Raw genomic sequence first — 24950 nt, 5'->3', positions numbered from 1 at the left:
TTCAAAGAGTTAAAGATTATCGGGGCCTACTCCCCTGGATGAGCAACTCTGGCTGTTCTGGGATGGGAGGAGAGTGAGTAATTAAAAAAATAAACTCATGATCACCTGAATCTTTGTATCATAGATATAGGTATGTTTACACTGCAAAGAAATACCTGTGATGCTGAATCTCAGAGCTTGGATCAGTTGACTCTCAGGGCTTGGGCTGAGGGCTAAAAACAGCATTGTAGGTGCTTGAGTTCAGACTGGAGCCCAGGTTCTGAAACCTGGAGAGGGGGGAGGGGCTCCGAGTCCAGGCTCCAGTCCGAGCCTGAATGTCTACACTACTATTTTTAGCCTTGCAGCGCGAGCCCAAATCTGTTGACCCAGACTCTGAGACTTGGTCCTGTGGGTTTAGTTACGTGTTAATCACAGAACAGTGAGCAAGCGCGTCTGTAAGAAATTGCATTTCAGTGCTAACTCATCCCTCGGTGGAAAGGCAGGAGAGTGGAAGTTGATAGTCTGAGCACTACAGAGTTGAGACCTGTTCTACAGTAATGTACAGCTGTTCCATCACCTTCAGTCGACCGTGAGATGAATTAAAGGAAATAACATTAGGCTTTATGTGCATGGTATTTTCTAATGTATTGTAAGTTTAAACATAACATTTGTTTGCTTCAAGCCATGTGTCGTATTTTAGACCCTGATGTGTTGGGCTGTCTGGCAGAGCCACGTGGGGAAATGAAACTAAACCATCATTCTTGCTGTAAAATGTGGTTTTGGTTTCATAAATGACCGAAACCCAGTCTCTGAACTATAAGACTTTACTTACAACAAGACTTTACTTACAACAAGACTTACATAATGCAATGGATTTCAGTACCGCCTCATTTAATGGTTTTTTGGGAAAAGCTCCAAAAGAAGTTGGGGAAGTTGCCAGGATCAAATTTAAATTCCATCATTTAATTTTTTTAAACCTATTTTGATATTATTGTAGCACCCAAAAATGGGCTGATCCTTCAGACACAAACCAGTACAGATCCCAGCCCTATGGCGTGGGGGCAACATCTACGCTAGAAGCCCTGCACTGATGTAGCTGCGCTGCTGTGGTGCTTCTGGTGACGAGAGTTCTCCCTTTGGCTTAACTACTCCGTCTCTCATGGGAGGCTCTCCCGCCGACATAGCGCTGTCTACATCAGTGCTTAGGTCAGTGTGATTTATGTCGCTCAGGGGTGTGGCTTATTCACAAATAAATTATACACAAGTTCTAGTGTAGACAAGGTCTTAGTCTGAATAGTCTTGGGGTGGGGGAAAGGAAGGATGTTTACACTTTTTCTTTTTCCCTGTACATTTTTACCTATTACATTCCTCCTTGATCTTTACCTATTTACAATACACAATTTAAGGTAGCTGCTTTCTTTGGTGGCACTTTAACACCAGCTAACAACAAATATAGGAGGTGACCCAGAACTGCAGACAGTCTGATTGCCTGAATTGGAAATGAGCCTTTTTTTATCAGTTTCTCTATCCAGATGTCAAATATCTGTTTGTCTTTTAATCCATGTAGGCAATTGAAATGAAGAATGAAATGGATTCAGACCCTGATACAGATCTAGCATACAACAGTCTGAAGGTAAAGAGATTATTTTCTTGTGTTCAATGCTAATAACCTTTTGAATGGCTCCAACAACCTAAGTAAATCCATCTGACATTGGTAATAAACCAAAGCCTCTCTTAACTCATTCTGCCCGGTAAAGACCGATATTGAGTGGCAGTTGGAAGGCACTCTGCAGCTTGCTCTCTACACTCTGTACTACTTGTGGCTTTCAGCAGTCAGTGTGATGGCAGATGTTCCTAGGCAATACTTCCTCACTGGCATGTATCAGCTGCTGTGCCGCTGATTTATCTATGTCAAAGCTGAGTGGCAAATGCAGGCATGGTTAAGAGGAAAGGGTGGGAGGGCCTTCCTGTCCCTACATGCCTCCCAGCATGGCTCCCCTCTTACACATCAGAAGATCTTCGGGTGTACCATGATGCACCAATATACTGCTTTTGAGGTAACTTGATCAGCAGCAATTGTGAATCCACAAAGGTCTCTCCTTCCCCAGTCAGCAGCTGCAGTCTGACTCCACACACCTACCCCCCCAGCTCTGCATCAATCTCTCTCATATTTCTAAGGCACATATTACTTTGGTAGTGTTGCACCCAGCTGCAAAGTCGGGCTTCATCAGCAACTTTGGTCTAGCCCAGTCTCCCTGTGACTCTCCCAGCTACAGCATCGTCTTGCCTGTTCCCCACCACCGAATCCTGACCTACCCACCTACAATCCTCCTGCTCTAGTTCTCTCCCTAGCAGATACAGACTAAGATAAGGCTATCAAGCTTTGCTTACAACTTGCACGTGGAAGTTGTGCAGGAGAGTGCAGTGTAGTGAACATTTGTGTTGATATCTAAGCGACTATTTTCATGTGAATCACAATGCTTTTCTGTAATGGTGATGACATTTTTCTTTGTTTAGCTCTCAGGATGCATTAAGTAAACCTGGCAAGAAATGAGAGCACTTCTTTACACTGGAGAGTGACACCAGTGCTTTTTGTCCTTGCTGTGTAATAGGAGAGTGAAGATGTTTTGTATGATGGATGGTTAATCCGAGTCCATTGTACAAGCTGTCTGGTCGCCTTTTTCAGGCAAAACTTATGTTGTTCTTCAAGTGCTTGCTCATGTTGATTCCAAGTAGGTGTGTGCACGCTGCGTGCACGGTCGTCGGACTGTTTTTCCCCTAGCGGTACCTGTCAGGTCGATGCAGGTACCCCCTGGAGTGGCACCTCTGTGGCTCTATATAGGGCTCTGCTGACCCGCCGCCTCTTCAGTTCCTTCTTACCGCCTGTGATGGCTTTTGGAGCTCTTGCCTTCTCTTGTGTCAGCAAGCTTTCCTCTAGTGGCAACAGCCGTTGATCCTATCAATAGATTAGATTAGATTATAGTTAGTAGATAGATAAACTTCCGTTTGCCCCCCACTCCCTCAACCAGCATTAGGTCCCAGGAACTGGGGCATGCCTCAGTCCCAAGGATTTAAGCCATGCGAGACCTGCCATAATCCTATGCCCAGAGGCAATCTCCACGAATCCTGCTTCAAGTGTCTGGGAGAGACCCATCAAGCAGACCCGTGCAAGATCTGTAGAAGCTTTCATCCTCGGACAAAAAAAGATAGGAGCATTAGACAGAAGCACCTCCTTATAGAGGCAGCTCTCTGCCCTCATTCAGGCCAATCGGACTTGGCACCCAATACCTCAGTGATGGATGCAGTGGCCTCTCTTAGAGAGGCTATGGCACAGAAGAAGTACTCGCACTGAAGGAACCACGGCACCGGCATTCCCCGGCACCAATCCCACTCTTCCGTGTCTCATAAGAGAAAAAAAAAAACAGACAGAGGGCGCTCGCCTACAACAAAGACTGTGGGGAATGGTGATAAACGTGTGTCCCACGATGAGACACCTTCCCTACTGGGGCCAGTACTGTTGACTTCGGTCCCACAGAGGGCACCGTTAAGTCTAGTACTGATGGACTCACCCGTAAGGTAGAGCGATAGAGCTACATGCTCCTTCCATCCCGGACACCTTTGAGGTGGCTAGAGACCTGTTAGCCATGACAGCACAGCAGTCCTCAGCCAGAGTGGAGGAGCAGGACCCAAGACTTCTGGCACCGCAGAGAAGTGCAGTTCTGTCTAAAGGCAAGCCTGCCATGATGCAGCACTAGTTACCATTCCCCCAGCATTGCTCCCTGGCATCATCCCACTCGGTACCACCGTGGTCCCTGCGCTCCAACTCGCATCCTTCCGGCTCAGAGGCAGAGTTCTACACCTTCAGGCATAACCAGCACTTGTTACAGGGCCACCGCTATCGGCAGGAGGTGGGACGAGCCCCCTTCATGGGACCTTGGCCAGCACAGTGGCAGATGCCTGTGCGATGGCCCTTTTGGATTCCGTGGGCATACCACCAGGCCCAGATGTCCACGTCCAGGCTCTCCTATTCAGTTGCCTCTCAAGCAAGGCCTCCTCGGCCACCAAAGGTCCATTTATCACCTCGCGGCACCGAGGCAGGTGCCAATTTCGGCGCTGAGCCGAGTGAGGACTACAAGATGGACACTGGCACTGCGGTGGACCTTTGCACCAAGGCTGGTGACCTGGCACAGGAAGAATCCTGTATACCAGTTGGTCAAGAAGACCTGGGGCTTCCTTAGGGTTCGTCATTGTCCTCCCCTGATGAAGCATTGGCAGGGAAATCCACAGGACTGCCTCCAGTGGACAATAGGGATCACCAAGAACTGCTGAGAGGGATGTCCAAAAACCTGAGACTCCAAGCAGAGGAGGTGCGGAAATCAAAGGACTCTATTGTTACCAGATTTGCCTGTCACCTTGAGGTATACTCATTTATTAGGGTTACCTTCCTGCGGGGAGGGGTGATTCTAGGGGTGTGAGTCTATTAATGTATTGCTTGTGTTACTTGTGTGTTCATATGGCTACAAGTCCCCTCCCAATGGAGTTACCCTGAAGGACCTAAGGTTTTCAGGGCTGGGTTCCTCCAGCCTCAGATTCAAATAAACCCCCCACAGATACACACACACACACACACACACACACACACACACACACACACACACATTCCAGATTAACCGAGTGTGTCTGAGCGGACCGGGCTATCAGCACTCTCAGCTGATCCCTTATATGTCCCTGAGCTCATCAGGCTGGGTGACACAGCACTTTCTGCGGCCACCCTTATATGCCCCTTTGTAACGCACCAGAATAGAGCACACTTCTTGAGTGGGCAAGGTCCAAACACCACTTTTCAGCTGCTCCCCTTATTTGTCCCTGGACTCCATCAGGCTAGGCAAAGCAGCATTTCTCAGCTGCCTCCTTTATATGCCCCTTTACAACTGTTCTAGCAGTAACCCCCTTGATGAGCAAACCCCATAGGCTTTTTGGGCACTCCTGGGATCTTTGGCTTAGGTAAAAGAAGCGTGGCTGCAGAGCAAGATAGGGAAGCCAAGAACACAAAGGAGTAATATAAAGTTTGGAGAGAGAGAGAGCGAGAGAGAGAGAGAGTGGCAACCAGCTTGGTTATAACAGTTATTTTATTGCTAGGTATATAAAACTTATGATACTAATAGTAATACCATACAAGGAGAGAGAAACAATCAAATCCTTATAATACTACACAATTACAGTTGGGGTTTTGGAGAAAGCTATCCCAGGTTTGATTACAAAAGTAGAAAGTTATACCTGGACTGAGAGAGAGTGTTGGGGGAAGAGGAAATGGGGGGAGGGGGGGTTTCACCACTCCGTGCAGCTCAGAGGTTCCCAGGAGACAGGCTGGTCAGCTTAGGGTCTGGAGCTCTTGAGACAGGCAGAGTCCCCAATACGATCAGTCAGGAAGAGGGGAAGTTCCAGTGGAACTGATGTAGAATTTGGATCCAGGCATCAGAACAAAAGTTTGAACTTGGGTAGGGGTTTTTGTAGGCACCAGGTTTGTTTATGGGTAAACAATGTCTCAAGGAAGTATCCCAGAGTGGTTTTCTTTATGCTGGACAAAAGGAGTTAATCATTCGTGGCTATGGACAATGTTCCTTGAGAGAGCTCACAATGCAACCAGGATTCAGTGTTTTGCATATCAGTAACTAGAATGGTCTGATAACTGTAGAGCTGTATGTGTATAGATGTGAGTTCATTTACATCAAGAGCAGAGATCTCCCATCATGCAGTGCATCCCTGCTTTGCCAGTCCCAGAGTTCAGTGCGGTCCCTGCTTTACCAATCCCAGAGTTCAGTGCATGTTCCATCTTCGATGTAGATGAGGCTTCTGTTCTCCATTCGATGTGCTAATTGAGATGCCTCCTTTTTACATCTTTGATGTAGATGAGGCAAGGGGCATTGTCTTAATCTTCTTCCACTGCCTTTCATATTGAGATGTCTTTGGTTTCCGGTTCAAGCAGGCTTTGGTTTCTGGTTCAAGCAGGGACTAGGGGGCGATTCAGATGAGCCAGAGAGAGTCGGGGGTTTTGTGCCCTGGTTCCCCAAGAACACAGAACTGTCAGGTAACACTATGGTAGATATCCTGGCACCAGAGGGCCCTTCCCGGGTATCTCTGCCCCTAATAAAGACAACCCAAGCCACCACCAAGATACTATAAGTCAAAGGACTCAAAGAAGCTGGACCTATTCAGTAGGTAGGTCTGCTCCACCGGAGGGCTCCAGCTTCGCATCGCTAACCAGTAAGTGATATTGAGCAACTACAATTTTAACTCCTGGGATACTATGTCAAAATTCAAGGTGTTGCTCCCAGCTGACTCTACACAGAGTTTGTGGCAATCATTGAAGAGGGCAAGGCTACAGCAAGGACTTCTCTACAGGCTGTCCTAGATGTGGCGGATTCAGCCATATGGACAATGTCATTGGCGATTGCCATGAGAAAGAACTCATGGTTGCAGATGTCGGGCCTCCCCCCAGAAGTCCAACAAACCATCCAAAACTTGCCATTTGAAGGCTGAGAGCTGTTTTCAGAGCAAACGGACTCGAAGCTCCAGAGCCTCAAGGATTTCAGGGTGACCCTGTAGAGCAGATTTGTATCTTCTTGCTCTTGTGTGACTATGTTAGTGTTGCAGTACTTATGCATGTATTGACTGTCATGCAAACTTGTTTTCAGTACAACTCTTCCTTGGCTTACCCTGCTCAGCTAGTTCATGCTTGCGGGAGATGTGTCAAAACAAATTCTTCTTTTAGTACAGAAATTTAATTTTGACTCCTTCACTTCTCCCTAGCTCCTGGAACAAACATGGAAAGGCTCTCAGGAGATCCGAGAAAATATTTATTAACCAAGTATAAAAGGTCACACGCCAAGTCATAGAGACAGCGTAGTACCGATTTGCACAATTTGCATCATCTCCCCAGGTTCAAGCAGAGAATCGGAAATTAGAGATGGAAAAGATCCACTGGCTATCCCCTCTATAAACACAACTGCCTACAGTATCATTCTCTGGTGCTTTATCCAGCCCAATGTTCAGTGTCTAAAGTAATAAGGCTTTGGTTACACTCACTGGACACAGAGTGTTGTCAGTAGATACCTACTGTGCTTTATTAGTATCTCTGGAAAGTTCAAGATGGAAGTATGACAGGGACCTCAAATCCCTGCCCTGGAGTTCTTCCTGTTGGTTAAATACACCGACAAGAGTTTTAAGTCACTTGAACTATTATCACAAAATAAAGTTGCAACTAGGAGTGGACAAACCTTGCAGATTCAAGCTGTGTCAATCTTTCACATTGTTTTTGGGTCACAAAACTAACATGAGGTTGCAGACTCCTGTCATTTTTAACCCAAGCACAAGTTTCAGTGGGCAACTTTAATTCTGGTAATTTCTAACTTTAGAATTTCTTCCCATTGTAAACTTAATAGCTTTCTTTTAATGCAATTTTGTTTGTATGAATAGATAGTAACACTAGTTTCAAAAATTCAAAATATTTTCTTAAGGTTTTATTCTAAAATGGGTGGCAAACAAACTTCTGAATAAAATGCAGCTCCTCAGAACTTTGTTTTGGTATTGATGTTGTGCAGTAGCTGCTCTTCAAGATACTAAACACACAGTGGTTTTCCTTTATGCAATATGGAAATGTGAGTTTAAGCTTGCAACTGTATGGAGCAACTTTTACCTAAGAAAATGGTTCTCTAAGTTTTCATTCTGTGGATCTGTTAATTTAAAAAGAAATCCTCTCCTGGACCCACCTACTCTCCCAACATCCTAATCACCTGCTTGTTGCTTCTTTATATGTTGTATTGTGCAGACCAATAAGGAAGGAGTCCTTGGACTACTGATTCTCTGAACCATAGTTTGAGAATTGACCTAAGACTAGCAAACATTCGTTCCATTTTATGAAGTCATAATTGGTGTCTAACTTTTCTGCACTGCATTGTCAAGGTTTATAACATCTCAGTCAGTTAACGCATTGGTGACATTTCTGTCTAAAAAGGGCTACAGTTCCTGCTAAAAGCAAGAAGCAACAGTTTTATACAAAATTGTGACAGGAAGCATAAACTCCAGCAGCAAAAGTACTTGCTATTCCCATAGGCGGGCCATCCTGGGAGCAACCAGCTCCAAATTAAAGGAGCTGGAGAAACAAAAATATAGGTCACTGGCATTTTATCCAACTTTGCTTGTAGCACACATCTTTTCTGCCTAAAAAAGGCTCAGTTTGCAATGAAAGCATTACTGGTAGCTAGTTCTGAGTGCTACTCTCCTAGCACATCCCCTTGGCAGCTGGTTCCATGTTGTAACAGAGCTATGCTCTTTCTCTCTTCTCTAGTGTTTTTTCCCCCGTTAATTTATTTCTCAAATATTTATAGTCTCCTGCAAGAGAATTTCATAATTTGATGTACTTTTCCTTTATGCCCATTAAGAGGTTTAAAATGTCTTAGTATTATGGAGATTTTGCCTTTTTAGACTTCTGATTAATGCCTGAGGTGTCTGGAACCTCTGCATAAATCGTTAATGTGCATCTCTTGGAGGAATTTCGCTTTCAGATATCAGAAAGAGTGGAAAAAAGATTAGAGAGATAAGGTGGGTGAGGTAATATCTTTTACTGGACCAACTTCTGTAGGCAACAGAGACAAGCTTTTGAGTGCCATAGAGCTGCTCTTCAGTGTAATCTTGACAGCTTGTCTCTTTCACCATGAAAAGTTGGTCCAATAAAAGATATTATCTCACCCACCTTGTGTCTCTAATATCCTGGGACCAACACAGCTACAACAACACAGCATGGAAAAAAGACTAGCATTATTACATCACTGGCAAACTGGTTTCATTCAGAATCAATCCCTGGACTATATTTTTAGTATCCACCTCCTCTGAAGGTGTGTCTCTTTCTCACTCCTCCTCATTTAAAATAAAGCAGGGGAGGGGAGACTTTTTGTCTTGCAAACATTCCCAGACAGCTAACCTAAAGTGGGGAAATAACCGTAACATTTTCTGGCAAACAGACTTGTATAACCCAACTAAAGTAAGGAAGAACCACAGTGCTTTCCATTCTCCTGTCCTCCTAAACCCTGCACTACTAGGTCCTATGCTATCCAGTTCATAAATCACATGTTTCTTGACAGTTATTGCCCAGTCACTTTCCGCTGGGAAGATTATTCAGAAGGTTGCAACAAGGCAGCTATGGAACCTTTTAGAGTCCAGTGTATTCTGCTAACCCTTTGCACCCTGAGATTTGCCCTTGGTAGGACACAGGGATTGTGCTGGTTTCATTAGTTGATCATCTCCTTCTACTGATGGACATAGATCCAGTGTCTGGGCTATTTCTTTTTAGATCTGACAGCAGCCTTCGATAACCTTGATTTTGAGCTTTCATTGACCCATTTGCAGACCCTGGCAGAGTTAGTTAGCAGTGGTACATGAGTGCCTTCATTCTTTTCTGTCTCTTGTAGAGCCAGAGGGTAGCATTGGACCACTGTTCACTCATCCTGTGAGCTTTTCTCTCCACTTTGTTCGATGAATGTGAGACAGCTAGGGGAAACAGTGAGAAGTTTGGGTTTCAGATTCATCAGTATGTTGTTGGCACACCGCTCTGCATCTGTGTTGTCAGACTGACAACTCAGTCACTCAGTTTTCCCAATATCTGGCTGAAATTGTGACACGGATAGCAGCTGTCTGGTTGAGGGTTCAGTGTGGATGAGATTGAAGTCATGCTGGTGACTGACAGAGAGAACCAGAGGAAATGGCACTGGTGATATCTCCCTGTTTGAGGTTTGCAATCTTGTTAGGTACTAGATTGTTTCTGGATGTCTATATAGCAGCAATAGCCAAGAGTTTTTTTTTTTTTTCATTTTCACTTATTAAAGAGATTATGATCGTTCCTCTTGCATACATTCTTGCAGCCTTTATCCATGATTTGGTCACCTCCGGATTGGATTATTGCAGTGCACTTTAACTGGACAGGGCTGCAGCAGAGAAGAAAACTAGGAAACAAGCTGGTGCAGAATGCTGTTGCTCACTATTTACTCAGTAATATTTCATATAGGGATCACATCAATCCTGTGATCCGGAGTTCACACTAGCATCTAATTCGCCACCAGGTCCAATGCACGATGTTGATTATTTTTTTTTTTTTACCCTGTAAAGCCCTTTATAGTTCAGGTCTTGTGTAATTTAAAGACGGTTTCATTCCTGATATCAGAAGGGTTTCTTAAACTTGACTGTCTCTAGATTTATTGACAGAGTTATTTGTATAGGTGTAGTTTGTTGTCAGTGGAAGAGACCTGACTCTGGAATTAGCTTTTTCTCTCACATCAACAGAGCCTGAATTTGTTGATCTTCAGGCATGTTACAAGGCCTGTCTGTTCACTTGGGTAAATTCAGTCCTGTGCAAAGAGCCAGCACAAGTCCTAAGTAGGGTTGCCACCTTTCTAAATGCTGGTGACCAGACCCCTGAGGCTCCGCTCCCTGTCCCGCCTCTTCTCCCAAGGCCTGCCCCTGCCCCACCTCTTCCCTAGAGGCCCTGCCCCTGCTCCGCCTCTTCCCCTCCAAGGCCCCTCCCCATCGCTCCTCCCACCCTGCTCGCTGGATTGTCTCAAGGAGGCAGCCCCAGTTGAGCAGGAGCTGACACGGATTAATGACCTGGCGCCTACTTTTGCCTGCATGGTAAATGGACTTTTGATTCAGGTGCCATTTAGAGTGCCAGTTCCTGAAAACCGGACACCTGGCAACCCTACAGAAGCCAAAATCAGACTGTCCAGGTAAAACCCAGATGGGTGGCAACCCTACTTCCCTTCTCTTCCCCTGCCCTTTCCCCCATCTCCCTTCTCTTCCCTGCCTCTATCCTTTTCTCTCCCAACTGTCCCGTGCCCAAATCCCCCTCCGTCTCCCCCTGCTCCATTCCCCCATCCCCTTCATTCCTCTTAATCTATCTCATCCCCTTCATCTTGCTATTGCCTCTTCCTCCCACTCCCCACCCCCTTATCCTGCCCCCCATGGGCACTCACCATTGTACGGAAACAGGACCCAGCACACACACAAGAGGGCGCTGATGATGGGCGCTAGGACCTAAGAGGCAATGGGCTGAGTGAATCAGCGCAGTGTGGGAAGGACAGAGCCCGCCCCACAGATTGAGCAGAGCTTGCTCTGCTCCACATTCACAGAAATCGGGGGGGCAGCGGAGGCGAAATGGCCCCCCACCCCAAATTATGCCCCTGCCTGGCGTGGGTTGATGACCCAGCGCCTCCCCTCCGCATGTGGTAACCGAACTTTGCCACTGCTGACCGGACACTGCCACGTTCTCTTTTTGACTGGACACCTGGGAACCCTACGTAAGGTCTATTTTGAAGGCTTAGGATGCAGAGGATTTGTGCAGGTCCTTTGCACGGAGCTGAATTTCACTCTCAGCCTCTTTCTGAAGCATGTGGGGGTTGAGCGGGCAGAGTCCTAGTGTGCCACAGAGGGTGTTTTGAACATATTAACTTAGATAATTATTATTTTTGTTTTATTGCACTTACCCCTAGAAAAATCTGATAGATTCACAATGCAAATTGAAATAATGCATATTTATAGTGGGCATGCATGCTGTGTAATAAACAGATTTATAAGGAGTTTGGTACAGACACTGACAGAACATGTGCTACAAGGCATTGTGATGGCAAGACAGCAGGGTGAAATAAAATGGAGCAAACATAGGGTTGATCATGTACTTTCCTGTAGAGATTCAGATGTGCGGAATGCCACTTCGCCATGACTGGGAAAATAAAAAGGCACTTATCAATCTTCTAGATTTCTTCTTCTGTCCAGGAAACTGGACTAGGAATGGAAGCACTGAGAAGTTCTTGGGGTGATTTTGTGCTCTTAGCAGAACACGGTGCATAATTTCCCTCTATTTAATTAGCTGGGATGTTTTTGTACCTTGAACTTGTCAGGGTCTCAAAACTTAAACAGAGCATTTTAGGATTTCTCTTTTTTTTTTTATCAAATATAAGAAATAGAAGAGAGGACAGATTATTGGCCACCACCAGTGCTAGCTTCTGTTTCGGATTCCAGGACTTGTACAGGCTTGGACCTTACCTGACTGCTATTGACATGCCTTTCTAGAGGCTTGGGGTTATTTTTACTTATTCAGTTAGGTGTGGTACCAGGTTCGCATCTGCAGTACATAGAGGTCAGAAATGCCTGCTCCTATTGCACGTTCTGATGCAAGAATTGAGTCATTCAAAGGATGTTTTCTATCTCTCAGTGTAATCCTTTGAATGGATCCATAGTTTTATCAGAATATGTAGTTGGGAGGAAGGGCTTCCTGTCATGTGAGAGAGGGATCCCACAGTTTCAAATTTGTAGTTTTGGTGGATTCTCAAGCATCTAAGTCTCTTCAGAGGTTGCTTGAGTGCAAATCGAGGAGCCTGTTCCCTCTGAATTCTAATCCCAAATTCTGATACTAACTCTCTCTGCTACTGTGGACAAGTCACTTTGCCACTCTGCGCCTCAGTTTCCTCAGCTCTTTCATAACGTCGAAAGTAATTTAATAAAGCTCTTTGAACCTATTGGTAGAAGTAGTAATTCTAAATAGTCTTAGAAGCTGCTCACTGTTCCGCCAACAATGGCATTAATGCAGAAGAGAAAGAAAAGGCAGGAGAGATGTTTTTCAAATCACATGTACTGCTTGTATCTAAAGAGATTTTCATGTCATCTTGAAGATCATACTGTGCCTGAAACCACTCAGGAGGAACAATATGTATAAGCTGGATCACCCACTGGATGTGTAAAGTAGTTATGGTAAACCAAGAAGGAAATGGAAAGATAACATGAAAGAGAGACCTTTTCCCTGTATATGGCCTTTCTTCCCAAACTGCTGGTTACTACACATGCGTAATTTAGACAACTTCTCTGTCTCTCACACGTCCTTACTCAATCTTAGGCTTTCCTGCTGCTTCGTTTTAAGTACTGCGAACAATGTAGTTCTGGAGGTAATGTTATTTACATCAAAATTCATATGTTTAAAGGCCACTGCTCTTTAGTTACATTTTATAAATCAAAAATCACCTCTTACAAGCACATATTTACAGTTCAAAAACTAACCTTTAGGAAAGAAAACTATAGAAATTCTAACACATTAAGTAATGAGTCAACTTGAATGTAGCTATGCATCTTTCTAACACATCTGAACCTTGCTCTTACCGTCAGTGCTCAGTCTGATTACTTGTAGGGTGGAAATGGGTGTGGGAATCCCAGTTTTTATTCTTGACCAAAGCATCTTTGGCACATGTAACCTCTGGAGGTGCATGGGAGAGACCGATGTGAATTAAAGGAAAACAGGAACTCTCTCTGGTAAATAATCCTACTTTTCCAAGGAGATAGCTGTTTTGAGTGGTGTTTGGGCCAACCCTGTTTTCTGCCCTTAATTCACCTCTGAGCAGGAGCAGAAATAGGCAAAAGGAGCCAGTTGTTAATTGTGTCAACTTGTAATAGTGAAGGACTCAAAGTACTGACCCTGGCCAGCATTCGATATTCCCTGCTGTAACCAGCAGCTGCTAGAGGAATTCTTCATTTGTTTTAATATCAACAAGCAGTTTCTCTGGGCATTGCTCAGTGGTGGTATGCAACTAGCATTCATGTAAATACACCCAAACCCATTCAACCCCTCTGCAAAATGTGAAAATGTTTCCAAACAATCTCTCCTTAACCAATTTAAATCAAATCCATTAACCCCTTCACTTTCTGTACAGATTTTTTTCCTTATAACTTTTGAAAGACCTATTGGAAACAGAATTTATTGAACAAAAGTAAATTTCACGCATTCTTCAAGAGCCCTTTCTTCCTGCAAATCCTTCACGCTCTGAGCTCCCACTGAAGTCAGTGGGACTCACATGGATGGATTGCAGGATCCAACTCTATTTTTATCAACTCCTGGTATAAAGCACCTGATGGTGTTCCGCTAACAATAGCACTGGTTCAGCTAAGAGTATGCAGTCTGTTCAGACACCAAATGGATTAGTTACTTAATGTTTGTAAAACGTCTGAGAAAATCATACAAAATAAGCTGACTTTCTCAGATGTATACTCATAAAACAAGCATTTACCAACATACAATAGAAATTATTATATGAGAGACTGACCCACATACCACTGACATAACAGGTTCATAGTTGCATAGATTTTAAGGACAGATGGGCCAGTTAGGATTACGTGGCCTGATCTCCTGCATAACACAGCCAAAACCCTCACCCAACAATTCCTGCATCAAGCTCATAACTTCTGTCTGAGCTAGAGTATTTTTTGAGAAAGATACCCAGTCTTGACTTGTACTTGGAGAGATGGAGAAGCCACATCACTAGATAAATTGTTCTGATGGTTAATTATCTTCACTATTAAAAATGTGCACTTTACTTCTAATCTGAATTTGTCTAGCTTCAGCTTCTAATCATCAGATCTCCTTATGCCTTTTATTTTGCTAGAATAAAGAGGTGTCTGTGGGAGTCTCTCCACCAGCTTCAGTGGGCTCTGGATCAGGTCCGAAAAGTTGTCACAGCAGCTGATTTATCTGCTGTTAATATACAGCCATTGCTGGCAGCTCATGCTTGTATGAACAAGAGAGAAAGAAAGAGAAAAGGGCTTCAAGGTGAACTCCAGGCAGTGAATACAAGCACACATTGATAGGACTGGAAAGGAATAGAAACTGTGGCTCATACTATTACAAAGCAAGATCAAGATGATTAATTTTTTTTCAAGTTGAAAACAGTGCACTGTCACTGCAGCATGTTTATGGTACTATCCTTAGCAAAGGAGGTGGATAAGTGTGAAGTAGCTAGTAGATATTTCTCTCATTTTATGCTAATCAGGCACATAAGCTAGTTTACGTAAGGAGGTGTTTCTTTTCACCCTATTCCAGTTGTTGCACCTTGTCTTAAACTCAATTGTGCGCTCTCTAGGGAAGGAATTGTTTCCTACTATGCATTTGAACCTAGCATGATAGGAACCTAGTCGTGACTGGGGTCACTTGGGATGCACATAATTTTACAGCTGAGGAAACTGAGGCACAGAGAAGTTAAGATACTTGCCTGCGTTCACATGGTGAGTAAGCTTAAAGTAGAGATTAGAACCTAAGAGTCCTGACTCACAAGTCTACTGCTGTAACCAATGGACAATGCTGTCTCTAGTGGATTTCTAATTCCGAGGGTTCTTAGCTTGGCAAATAGATGCTTTAGTAAACGGGTTAAACTGCAGTTTAATCCTCTATTTCCCCATCCCCATCCTGCCTAGCAAAAATAAATTAAGTGTTGTGATCATCTCAGCAAAAATAGGTACAACAAAGGCACACACCTCATTATTCAAGGTGTAAAATGTGTGAATTAATGACCCTGTCTGTTAAATGCTGTGCACTGATGAGCAGTCAGAGAAGAAAAATGCAAACAGCACAGTGGAGGCAACTCCTACAAATTAGACTAATAGGTTCTTCTGTGCCTTCAAAGAGCTGTAACTCACTCAGCTGGAGATTTAAAATGGTGAAGCAGCAGTGTAAATAGAGTGTTTTCCCACCGTAGGTGGAATCTTGCAACTGTGCATAACGAGCACATCAAACTTGGGAGTGGGGGAATCTGTTTTGTTTTTTTGGTTGGTTTCAAGTGGGTGGTGTGACCCATCCTGTGCCCAGGGCGGCCACCTGATAATGCCAAGGTAAGGGCAGGCTGTAAAAGGAGAGCAGATTCTCCCAGCACGAAAGTCAGGCTTCCCAACCAGCTACAAACTGTGCTTCTGAATCCCCACAGACGCCAGTATACAAATACACGCAGCCCCCTTTACTGCATTTCAGCTTCTGGCTCCCAAATCAGCACTAGGTCCAGTAAAGAGATCAGTTGTTTAAACTCTATGCTCTTTACTACAAAGGTTCCCTCTGACCCCAAAGGGTCAGCCACAGTACCAGATCAATATGAGTTTGGATCTTACCTAAAATACCACGCTGCCAACCAATCCTTTAGTAACTAAAACTAAAGGTTTATTGTAAAAAGAAAGAAATAAACCATAAGAGAAATGTTAAAGGGTCAAAGCAAATCAGATACATACAAATGATTGAAAGTCCATATACATCAGGTTTCTAGAAGAAATATGGAGTTGCAGGCTTGTATAGTCTCCTCTGGTATACATCCAGTACTTGGATGGGTCTCAGTCCTTTGTTACACAGCTTCAGTTGCAGATGACTTGATCCAGAGGTAGGTAGGTGTCTGAAGCTCAGGATAGAAGACTAAATGGTTTCTGTGGTTTGGTCTTATATACTCTCTGTCCCTGGCCATGCGGCCTGCGGACAGTCACAAGACCCAAAATGGAGTCCAGTCTCACATGGACCAATCCTGGTAACTCTTCAGGTGTGCCTTTAGTTTCTTCCTGGGCCCCTTGCATCTGTGACTGTCTTAATGGGCCATTAATCAGGCTATCGTCCTGCCGCCATCCTATCTGAGGTGTGTCTTACACAGCATAGTTTGAAACAGAGGTACATCAAATATGTCCATAAGTTCCATTACAGATATAACACATGAACATAAGTATTGTCATCTTACTCAGCACATTACATCCTTTCTAACAGTAGCTGACATGGCATATCTTGCGTGAATTATTATGATTTTGACACACTGATGTTAACGAATATGACAAATGCTCCCCCCCCCAATCTAACCAGTGTGACAGGTGGTATTGTTGGAGGTGAGGGAAATTGCAGTCTCTCTTTAAAAGAGAGATAAAATTTAATAGAGGACTTTACCCCAAACTATAGCTCATAACTTTGGATAGAAAATGTTTTCCCCTGAGGCTGGCTTTTCAGAATATTCACATTTATCCCTGGCACTTTGATCACCAGCATTCAGGTGCAGATTTCTTAATTAAAAAGAAAAGGCAAGAGAAGGCAGAAATATCTGAATTTTGTGTTCAGATTTCTCATAGAGGAAATTCTTCATATTCATGCAGGTTGGAAATTATACTTTGTGGGATCTGTTCTTCCCTCATTTACTCATGCAACTCCCTTTAAATCCAAAGACATTTTAAGCTTTGGTCAAGCAAAATGGGAGAGTTCTAACTGGTTCCCATGGATGTCAATTATACAGTAGTGGTTACTGGTAAATCACAAAGGGTACCAGACTGTAATCAGAGACAACTTGAGGTAAGGGAGGCGGCAAAAATAGTTTTTGAAATGCACATGGCTGGACTGGTAGCAATCCTGATATCAGGCACTAGTTGATCATTCAGCTGTGTTCATCGGTAATTGTTACATTAAAAGCATAACAGAAATAAATGAGTCAGTTGTACAAATGTGCTGGACACTTTGGATGAAATAGACAATGTTTGGTATTTTATAGAGACAAGAATTGGAATCAGAGAACAAGAAACTGAAAAATGAACTGAATGAGCTCAGGAAAGCTATAGTAGACCGGGCAACCCAAAACAACTCATCCGATGATCTCCAGGACAGTTATATCCTCTTATTAAATCAGCTTAAATCAGCCAATGAGGAACTGGAAGTGCGGAAAGAGGAGGTGCTTATTCTAAGGACACAGATTATAAAGTCAGCCCAGCAAAAAGAAACTGGCAAAAATATGGTAATTGAGAGGGGAAATCTTGTTCCTTTCCTTTCTTCTCCTGTCACTGAGTATTCATTACCTGGTCTGATTTCATGAAAGATGATGCCTACAATTTACCAAAGCAAAAGTATCAGTAGATGGTTATCTGATAGTGTAACATCTGGAAGGGGGACGATGACAGGAAAAAATGTTTTAGGCCAGATTCTATTCTTGTGCACATGGGTGTAAAGCAAGAGTAACTCCATTTACACCTGGATAATCGAGAGCGGAACTTGACCCATGTAATTTATTTGAGGGGTTTTTCTTGCTGCTGTTTAAAAGGAGTCTGTTATGTATTTAAAAAACAAAAACAAAAAACCCTTGCTGGCATTTGGCTAAGAATTTTAAATTTCCACTACATTTTCTCAAGGTATCCTAAACTATCTCCTCTGCAGACCGACAGCGTGCCCCTCCCCCCCTTTACTAAGGCCCACTCTCATCTGCATGACCCCTCCCAGATTCCTCCCTCGTCTGCATAAGGCAATAGGCTAGAAAGGGTATCCTCCAGCAAAGGCCGTTAAAGATGCTCTTTACATCCAGAGTTTGAAAGACTTTAATGAGACCCAAGTTATTTCATGTTGTTGTTTTGCATGTGAACTTTAGGAATCGAACATCAACACATATACCAGTTGGCCAAACAGCGACAAGCATGTCGATCCAGAGGATGCAATTGAGGCCTACCATGGGGTATGTCAGACAAACCGGTAAGTGTGTTTTAATTGGTCTTTACAACATCCTTTCCGCAGAGGTGGGCTTGGGCCACAAAGTTTAGATTCAGATCTGAAGTAAGATCTGGATGGTGGGGCGCTGTTGGCTTTCCGTTTCTGGTTTGGGCCTGTTATAGAGAAAAATAGCTGTGAAGTTAGGAGTAGGATCATAGGATTGGGATCCAGAATTCCCACTGTCCTCACTGAAGGAGGAGAAGCAGTGGGCAATGGGAACAACCAGAGGTTGGAGAGAGAAAAATAAATGCCCATCTAAACCAAGCTTCCCCTACTGCATGAGTTTCCACACTGCAGAATCACGGCAGTGCACTTTATGGGCTTCCATAAATCAGATGTTGAAAGACTGAGAGATTTTAAATACAAAAATCTTAAATCCAGCCCTGATATAGCAGCAAGAAGAGAATATACAGCTTATATTTTAGAGCAGAATTATGAGTTACTAGTTTCAGAAAACTCTTCATGTCATGCTGAGAAGTCAGGTAGGAGAATTCCTATCCCATTTCCCTAGAGGCAAAACATCTGTTCCAGTGAAATGAGCTAATATATACATCTATGTAATTTCTGGCATCACCCACATTATTTGCTATTTTTGCATCTAAACTTTGAGCCACGAATCCTCTTTGAATATAGATTTTCTATCGCGATAGTTCATACTCTGAATTTGTGTCTTCCTTCATTATAATAATAATAAAGAATGTATACTGTTATTGAGAAATTTCCTTCGTGCAACTATTCAGGAGTACATAAAATACAGAGATAATATCTTGTAAAGAGACAGGTTAATAAGGGAAGTAATTGTTTATTTTACTGCAAGGAAATTGAATATTTGCTTGTGTCTACCTGGTTATCTGGAAGGAATAGAGGGTTTTTTTTTCCCCATGAGATATTTTCATTTACCCAGTATATTCAGGAGATCTAACTGTTGCAGAGTTTGACTAATGGTATCTAATGAGATAGTGTACTTACCCAGTGTGTAAGCTCTGGCTGATGAAAGCTCTTTGGAACCCAGGCTGGGATGACCAATGATTAAGTTCAGGTTTTATTAACACCTCTATAAACTTGAGAGGAAATAGAGTTTGGGTGTTTTTAATTTTAAATACAATCTTGGGAAATATGGTCCATGATTTTGATGTCTAAAAAAGACTTAATTTTATAAAGGCTCTACAGCAAAAGAAAGTGCAGAAAGAAACAGCTGCACAAAATGCAGTGATGTCTGCAAATGGCTATTAAATCAATTATGTGTGCAGATTCATAGTCAGTCAGCTTCCTGGAGTATGTCTGCACTACATGGGTATTAACACAGGATCATGAAACTCCCAAATTCCTGTCCCAGCATGCACTGGGGTCTGTAACTTTTGGATACAGTCTCTCCTTTGGTGGTTACAAAAACATAAGAAATGTAGAGAGGATGTCCCCAGGGCTTTATACGTGGTGACTGTGTACACAAAGACCCGTTTGGGGGTGAAAATATTGGGTGCAGTGGATACATATGTTTTTGTGGGCACACCCATTATATCTCCTTTCACAGTCTGCCTCTATAGGTATGTATTTTAATAAGTTGGGGACAGGATATGGTGTATTGCTTTCAATCATACACCCAACAGATCACTTTTCACTTTCATCAATCCATTTAAATGTCTATAGGGCATGAACCAAGAGCAGGTAGTTGCTGCAGCAGAGATCCTGGTGGGCCTGATGTATCTTGCTTTGAGTCAGATGCATTAGGTTCTTTATCCAGTGATGTGATTTGGCTCAGAGCTTGCATTGTGTGTGTCTGTGCACTTTCAAGTCTTGTCTACACCAGAAAATATTTTATCGTGGCTTGTGCTTCACTAGCAGGAGCAATGGTGGGAGGACTGTGCCGAGAAGGTGCATGCAGTGGTCTGCATTTTAAGCACTGTGTTGTGCCCTGATCAAGGTTAGTGCTTAAAGCTCTGGTGGTCATCTGGGATATGTTTATACTGCAATTAAACACTCATGCCTACCCATGTCAGCTGACTTGGGCTCGGGCTATGGGGCTGTTTATTTGTGGTGTAGACATTTGGACTGGGGCTGGAGCCTGGGCTCTGGGACCCCATGCTGGGAGAGGGTCCCAGAGCTCGCGCTGCAGCCCCAGCCCGAATGTCTACACAGTAATTAAACACCTCCAAAGCCTGCCAAGCCCACTGACACAGACCAGCTATGGGTGTTTCATTGCAATGTAGACACACCTTTGGAGATCTTTCTACACAGGCATTCCCAGCTTTTATTACAACTGGGGAACTGAACCAGTGCTGCAGTGGAATACATTTGGCACCAAAAAAAAAAGCGTCTCCACCCTTTCAGATGTCTCATTCCCTAACTACAGTCTCCATAACCCACAAGTCACTATAATGAAACTAAAATCTCCTTGTCAGATCCCAGTACTTTGCAGCTAAAATGTTATTAAGGGGGGAGGAAAACCTGCATTTCATGACCTGTTAAAAGGTTGCACTCATTAGTGAGACAGGGTGGGGACCGACACAGCTACAATTACGCTACATACACTCATGAATGTGTCCATCAGAAGCATCAAGCTTTGTAGTGAGTGTAGGGGGTACATGGGCCTGGTCCTTTGAAGTACCAAGTGACCTCAACTCCTGTCTGCATCACAGGGAGTTGAGGACACTCAGCATGTCAAGGCTGGTCCACACTGGGAACTTACATCAGCGTAGCTACATCTCTCAGGTGTGAGAAACCCCAAGCCCCGAGAGACACAGCCATGCCAACTTGACTCCTGGTGCAGGCAGTGGTATGTTGACAGAAGAATCCTTCCATCAATCTAGCTACCACCTATTGGAGAGGTGGATTAACTACAGCGACAGAAGAACCCCTCCTGTTACTGTAGCGAGACCTGGTCTGATTAGGAAATTAGATCGGTATAACTGCATCACTCAAGGATGTGAAAAATCCATATCCCTGAGCGACTCAGTTAAACCAACCTAAGCCCCGGTGCACACAGTACTAGGTCAACAGGAGAATTCTCCTGTCAGCCCAGCTACTGCTTCTTGGAGAGGTGGAGTATGTATGCTAACTGAAGAGCCCTTCCCGTCGGTGTAGGGGGTGTCTTCAATGAAGCACCACAGCGGTGCAGCTGTAGCATTTTAAGAGTGGACATACCCTCAGAGGAGGAACGCATCACCTTGCAGGATCAGGCCTGGTATCTGAAGTACTGCTTCAGATCTGGCAAATGTTGCTGTGACTTATCAGTTAACTAGGGGCAGTGTGAATAGGGAGAACTAACTTTCTTCCTAAATGAGAGGGTAGTGTTGGTATCAGAGATGAGAAGTGTAATTGGGGCCGAAATGTATAGAAGGGGCTTGTCTACAAAGGGAAATTAACTGAACTATTCTAGAATGTCTTCCTACGTAGAAGAGTTCCAGGGGGTAGCCATGTTAGTCTGTATACAGCAAAAACAACGTGAGTTTTGTAGCACTTTAAAGACTAACAAATTTAATTTCAGTAGGCATAAGCTTTCGTGAGCCTCAGCTCACTTCCTCTGAGGCTCACAAAAGCTTCTTCCTATGTAGACAGTCTTGTTCTGGAATAGTTATTGTGCTTACTTACACCCTACCATAACCTGAAATCATTTTCAGGTGTAGGCATGCCCTAAAGCAAGATACAGTTTTACAGCTTGAATCCCTCAAAGCTCTCCTGACTCAGAATGCGGAGCTTGCTATAGTTCATTTACGCCTGGATCCAGAGCAATTGTAGTCAATGGGAGTCTTTCCATAAATCAGAGCAATCATAACCTGTATTCAGTTACTTCATATAGCAGCATAGTACAGTTCTACTTCAGCTCACACCCAATGCGTGTTCCAAAGAGGGGACTGAACCAAAACTCTAGGCTGGAACACCCCAGGACTATTAGGAACATTCAGATCCAAACTTTGAGTCTCAGACCCACCGCTAAGGATTCTCTGAATGTTCAAGTTGGGTGCTGTCCTGCAAATGCATTTCTTCTTCTTAGAGATCCCTCCAGCCTCATCTAGCTTTTAGGATTCCCCCTTTGTGTTCTATTGAGATGCTGATTGTGCTAGCAGGCAACAGGATAATGTGATACTGGACCAAAAGTAAGGACTGATATCAAAGCTTTGAGGTCAGAAAGATTAATGCCCACTGCACATAAGCAAGGTACCTTTCATATAAACACTAGTGTATTCTGACCGTTACTGACCAAGTATCACTTTTATTCATCTTGTCCACATTTTCTCCAGAATCAGTATGGCCATGGGCATTTCTGTAACACCTACCATGGCACTGGACGTCCCCCTGATGTTTACACCCAGAGTGGGCCCTCTATGTGCAGATCTCCCCACACCCAGGACAAAGGCGGGCTCAGCCACCTCCCTGGCATGTCCCACATTCCTCCACTGTCTGCGGAGGTCACTTTAAATATAGGATAATGTAAACAGAAAATTAGGCAAGGGCAGCCTGCATTTGTTGCAGTCCTCTTCTCTTCCTCCAATCCACTTTTTAAGTGCCCTTCCTGACCCTCAGCTGAAGGGAACTTTTAGTTCATAACTTAAATAGCCTCTTAGAAGATGCCAAATGTCTTAATTTTTATTCAGCAGACATTGAGGGCTAAAGGCCCTAACAGGTCAAAGTATTGGATTAGTTTAAAGCTTACTTTCTGCTCCTTTGAATAACCGTAAGTAAAATGAGGTAAATGATTGTAGTTCTCCATTTGGCTTAATTTTGGGCCTGTTTTTGGGACACTTTGACTTTGGAGGATCTGGGGCACATACTAAACTGTTTCTTTACAGAATATTTTTTATAGGAGACCAGATGGCTCAGAGTCTGATTGTCAGTAATCTGAATCTGGCTCAAGTCAATAGTGAACTGAGAATTATTGTATAATAACTCTTCAGTGAGCTATGTAAAATAAATGTTAAGCTTCAAAGGGCCAGGTTTCCATGGCCCTGTTAGTGCTCCATTGGTAGTACATGCAGACAGGTGAAAGAGAGAATGGATTTAACGCTTTTTCCCAGGAATGGTTCCTCCACATCAGGCTAGAATCATTCAGGTGGGGTAGATGAGCTGATTTCACATCACCACTCCCAACTTCATGATATATCTGTTCCATGGAGTGTTATGGTTTCCCATTTTATAAAAATCAGCTTTATATTTCCAGATAGAATGGCCTTTATTTTATGTGAAGAGAACAACCAAACAAGAGAGAACAAAAGTAACAGCTCCAGAAGAGCACAAAATATGTCTATCTCCTCTTAGCCACTCTCATCAGAATTCAAAATCTGGGAGGCAAATGTCTCTCCATTTAAAAGTGCAGTACACAGAAAACAAATTATAACTATCTAAATACACCATTTGGACAAGAAGAGAACTTCACTGCTTAGTGGAGTTGGTATGGCACCTTTCATCAACACACTGAAAATGGTCCTAGTTGGAGCTGAACTAAGGTTTGGAAGTTTGATGTTTCAAAATTCCTTTTAGATTTTTTTCAGGAAAAATAACAATGCTTACATAGCACTTTGGAAAATGAGTGTGGGGTAAACATTAACTAACCAATCTGATTAATTAAAGAAGAGTGGTCCTATCGATTTTTTTTTTTTTTTTTTTTTTTTTTAATGAATCAATCTGAACTTTTGGGTGAAGGAACCCTCAGTTGTTTTGAGTCAATACCATATTGATGAATCCAGACTAAATGCTTATTGCCTATCATTCCCAAAGTGGTTTGCTCTTAAGATAATGGCACCCCTTTGAGTTGATTTCATTATTGACCACAATGCATTTTAATATGGGCAAAAAATAAAAACAGGAGGAAGAGAGGGATTTTTGTCTTGCAAGAAGATCAACTTGGAAAAATCACCATCCAGTCAGAATTCTCCTGTTAGTAGTGTGCAAATAATAATAAACAGTGAAGACAATCATTAATTTATTTATCAGTATTTAAATGCACATCCCAGTGCTGAGCCTCTGACCCCATGAATGATAACAAAACAGTACTTAAAACAGCAAACTGACCCAAGTCAATCAAATATACTTTCCCCATATAACTCAGCTAGCCACTCCACCTCTGGAAGAAACCACAGTAAGACAATATAGACCAAAATTTTCAAATTAATAGATGCCCACAGTTAAGGTCCTAAATGCATATTTAGGCACTTAAATAAAGGTATCTATGCTTAGCAGTGCTGAAGACCTGGGCTCCCAGTGAAGATGATAGATCTGAGAGTGAAAATCAAGCCACTTTTATCTAAGCACCTAAATATGGATTGAGAAAACTTAACTATGGGCACCCAAGTTTGAAAAATATATGCTGTAGGCCTGAAGAAGTCCTGATATTTTTCCACAGGTTGACTATGTATGGCTTGAAAGCAGAGCACATAAAAACAACTCTGAACACTATCCAGTGTATCTAACTTGTGCTTAATTTTCAGAGCTCAAACATTAGCATTGTGAATTAGCTGTGAGGTGGAAGAGCATTCATGGTAATATGCATTTTGTAGACATTCACTTTCTTGCGCCTTGTACCCTTCTATACTGCTATTGCAACAGCAAGAAATACCTCGTAAACTGGGGTGGCAGGTCAACAGTCATGTACTCATGTAATTGTGTTAAGGCTTATCAACTTGGCTAAAAG

At 43.2% G+C, this 24950-nt stretch overlaps 1 protein-coding gene across 2 annotated transcripts in view; it reads left to right on the top strand.

The window, feature by feature from the left end:
• Positions 1–24950, top strand: part of MYO5B (myosin VB) — a 364799-nt gene that overhangs the window by 301743 nt on the left and 38106 nt on the right. For both annotated transcript variants that reach the window (XM_067545400.1, XM_067545401.1), the window contains 3 exons: positions 1547–1612; positions 17343–17582; positions 18207–18307. In XM_067545400.1, the coding sequence (XP_067401501.1) occupies positions 1547–1612; positions 17343–17582; positions 18207–18307 (407 nt within the window). The remainder of the gene's footprint in view (positions 1–1546; positions 1613–17342; positions 17583–18206; positions 18308–24950) is intronic.

The sequence above is a fragment of the Emydura macquarii genome, unplaced genomic scaffold (assembly GCF_026122565.2).
Source record: "Emydura macquarii macquarii isolate MOO-44397 ecotype Brisbane River unplaced genomic scaffold, CSIRO-AGI_Emac_v2 contig_1045, whole genome shotgun sequence".
Taxonomy (NCBI): domain Eukaryota; kingdom Metazoa; phylum Chordata; order Testudines; family Chelidae; genus Emydura; species Emydura macquarii.
Note: the sequence above shows the minus strand (reverse complement) of the source record. Positions and strands in the feature narration are given on the sequence as shown.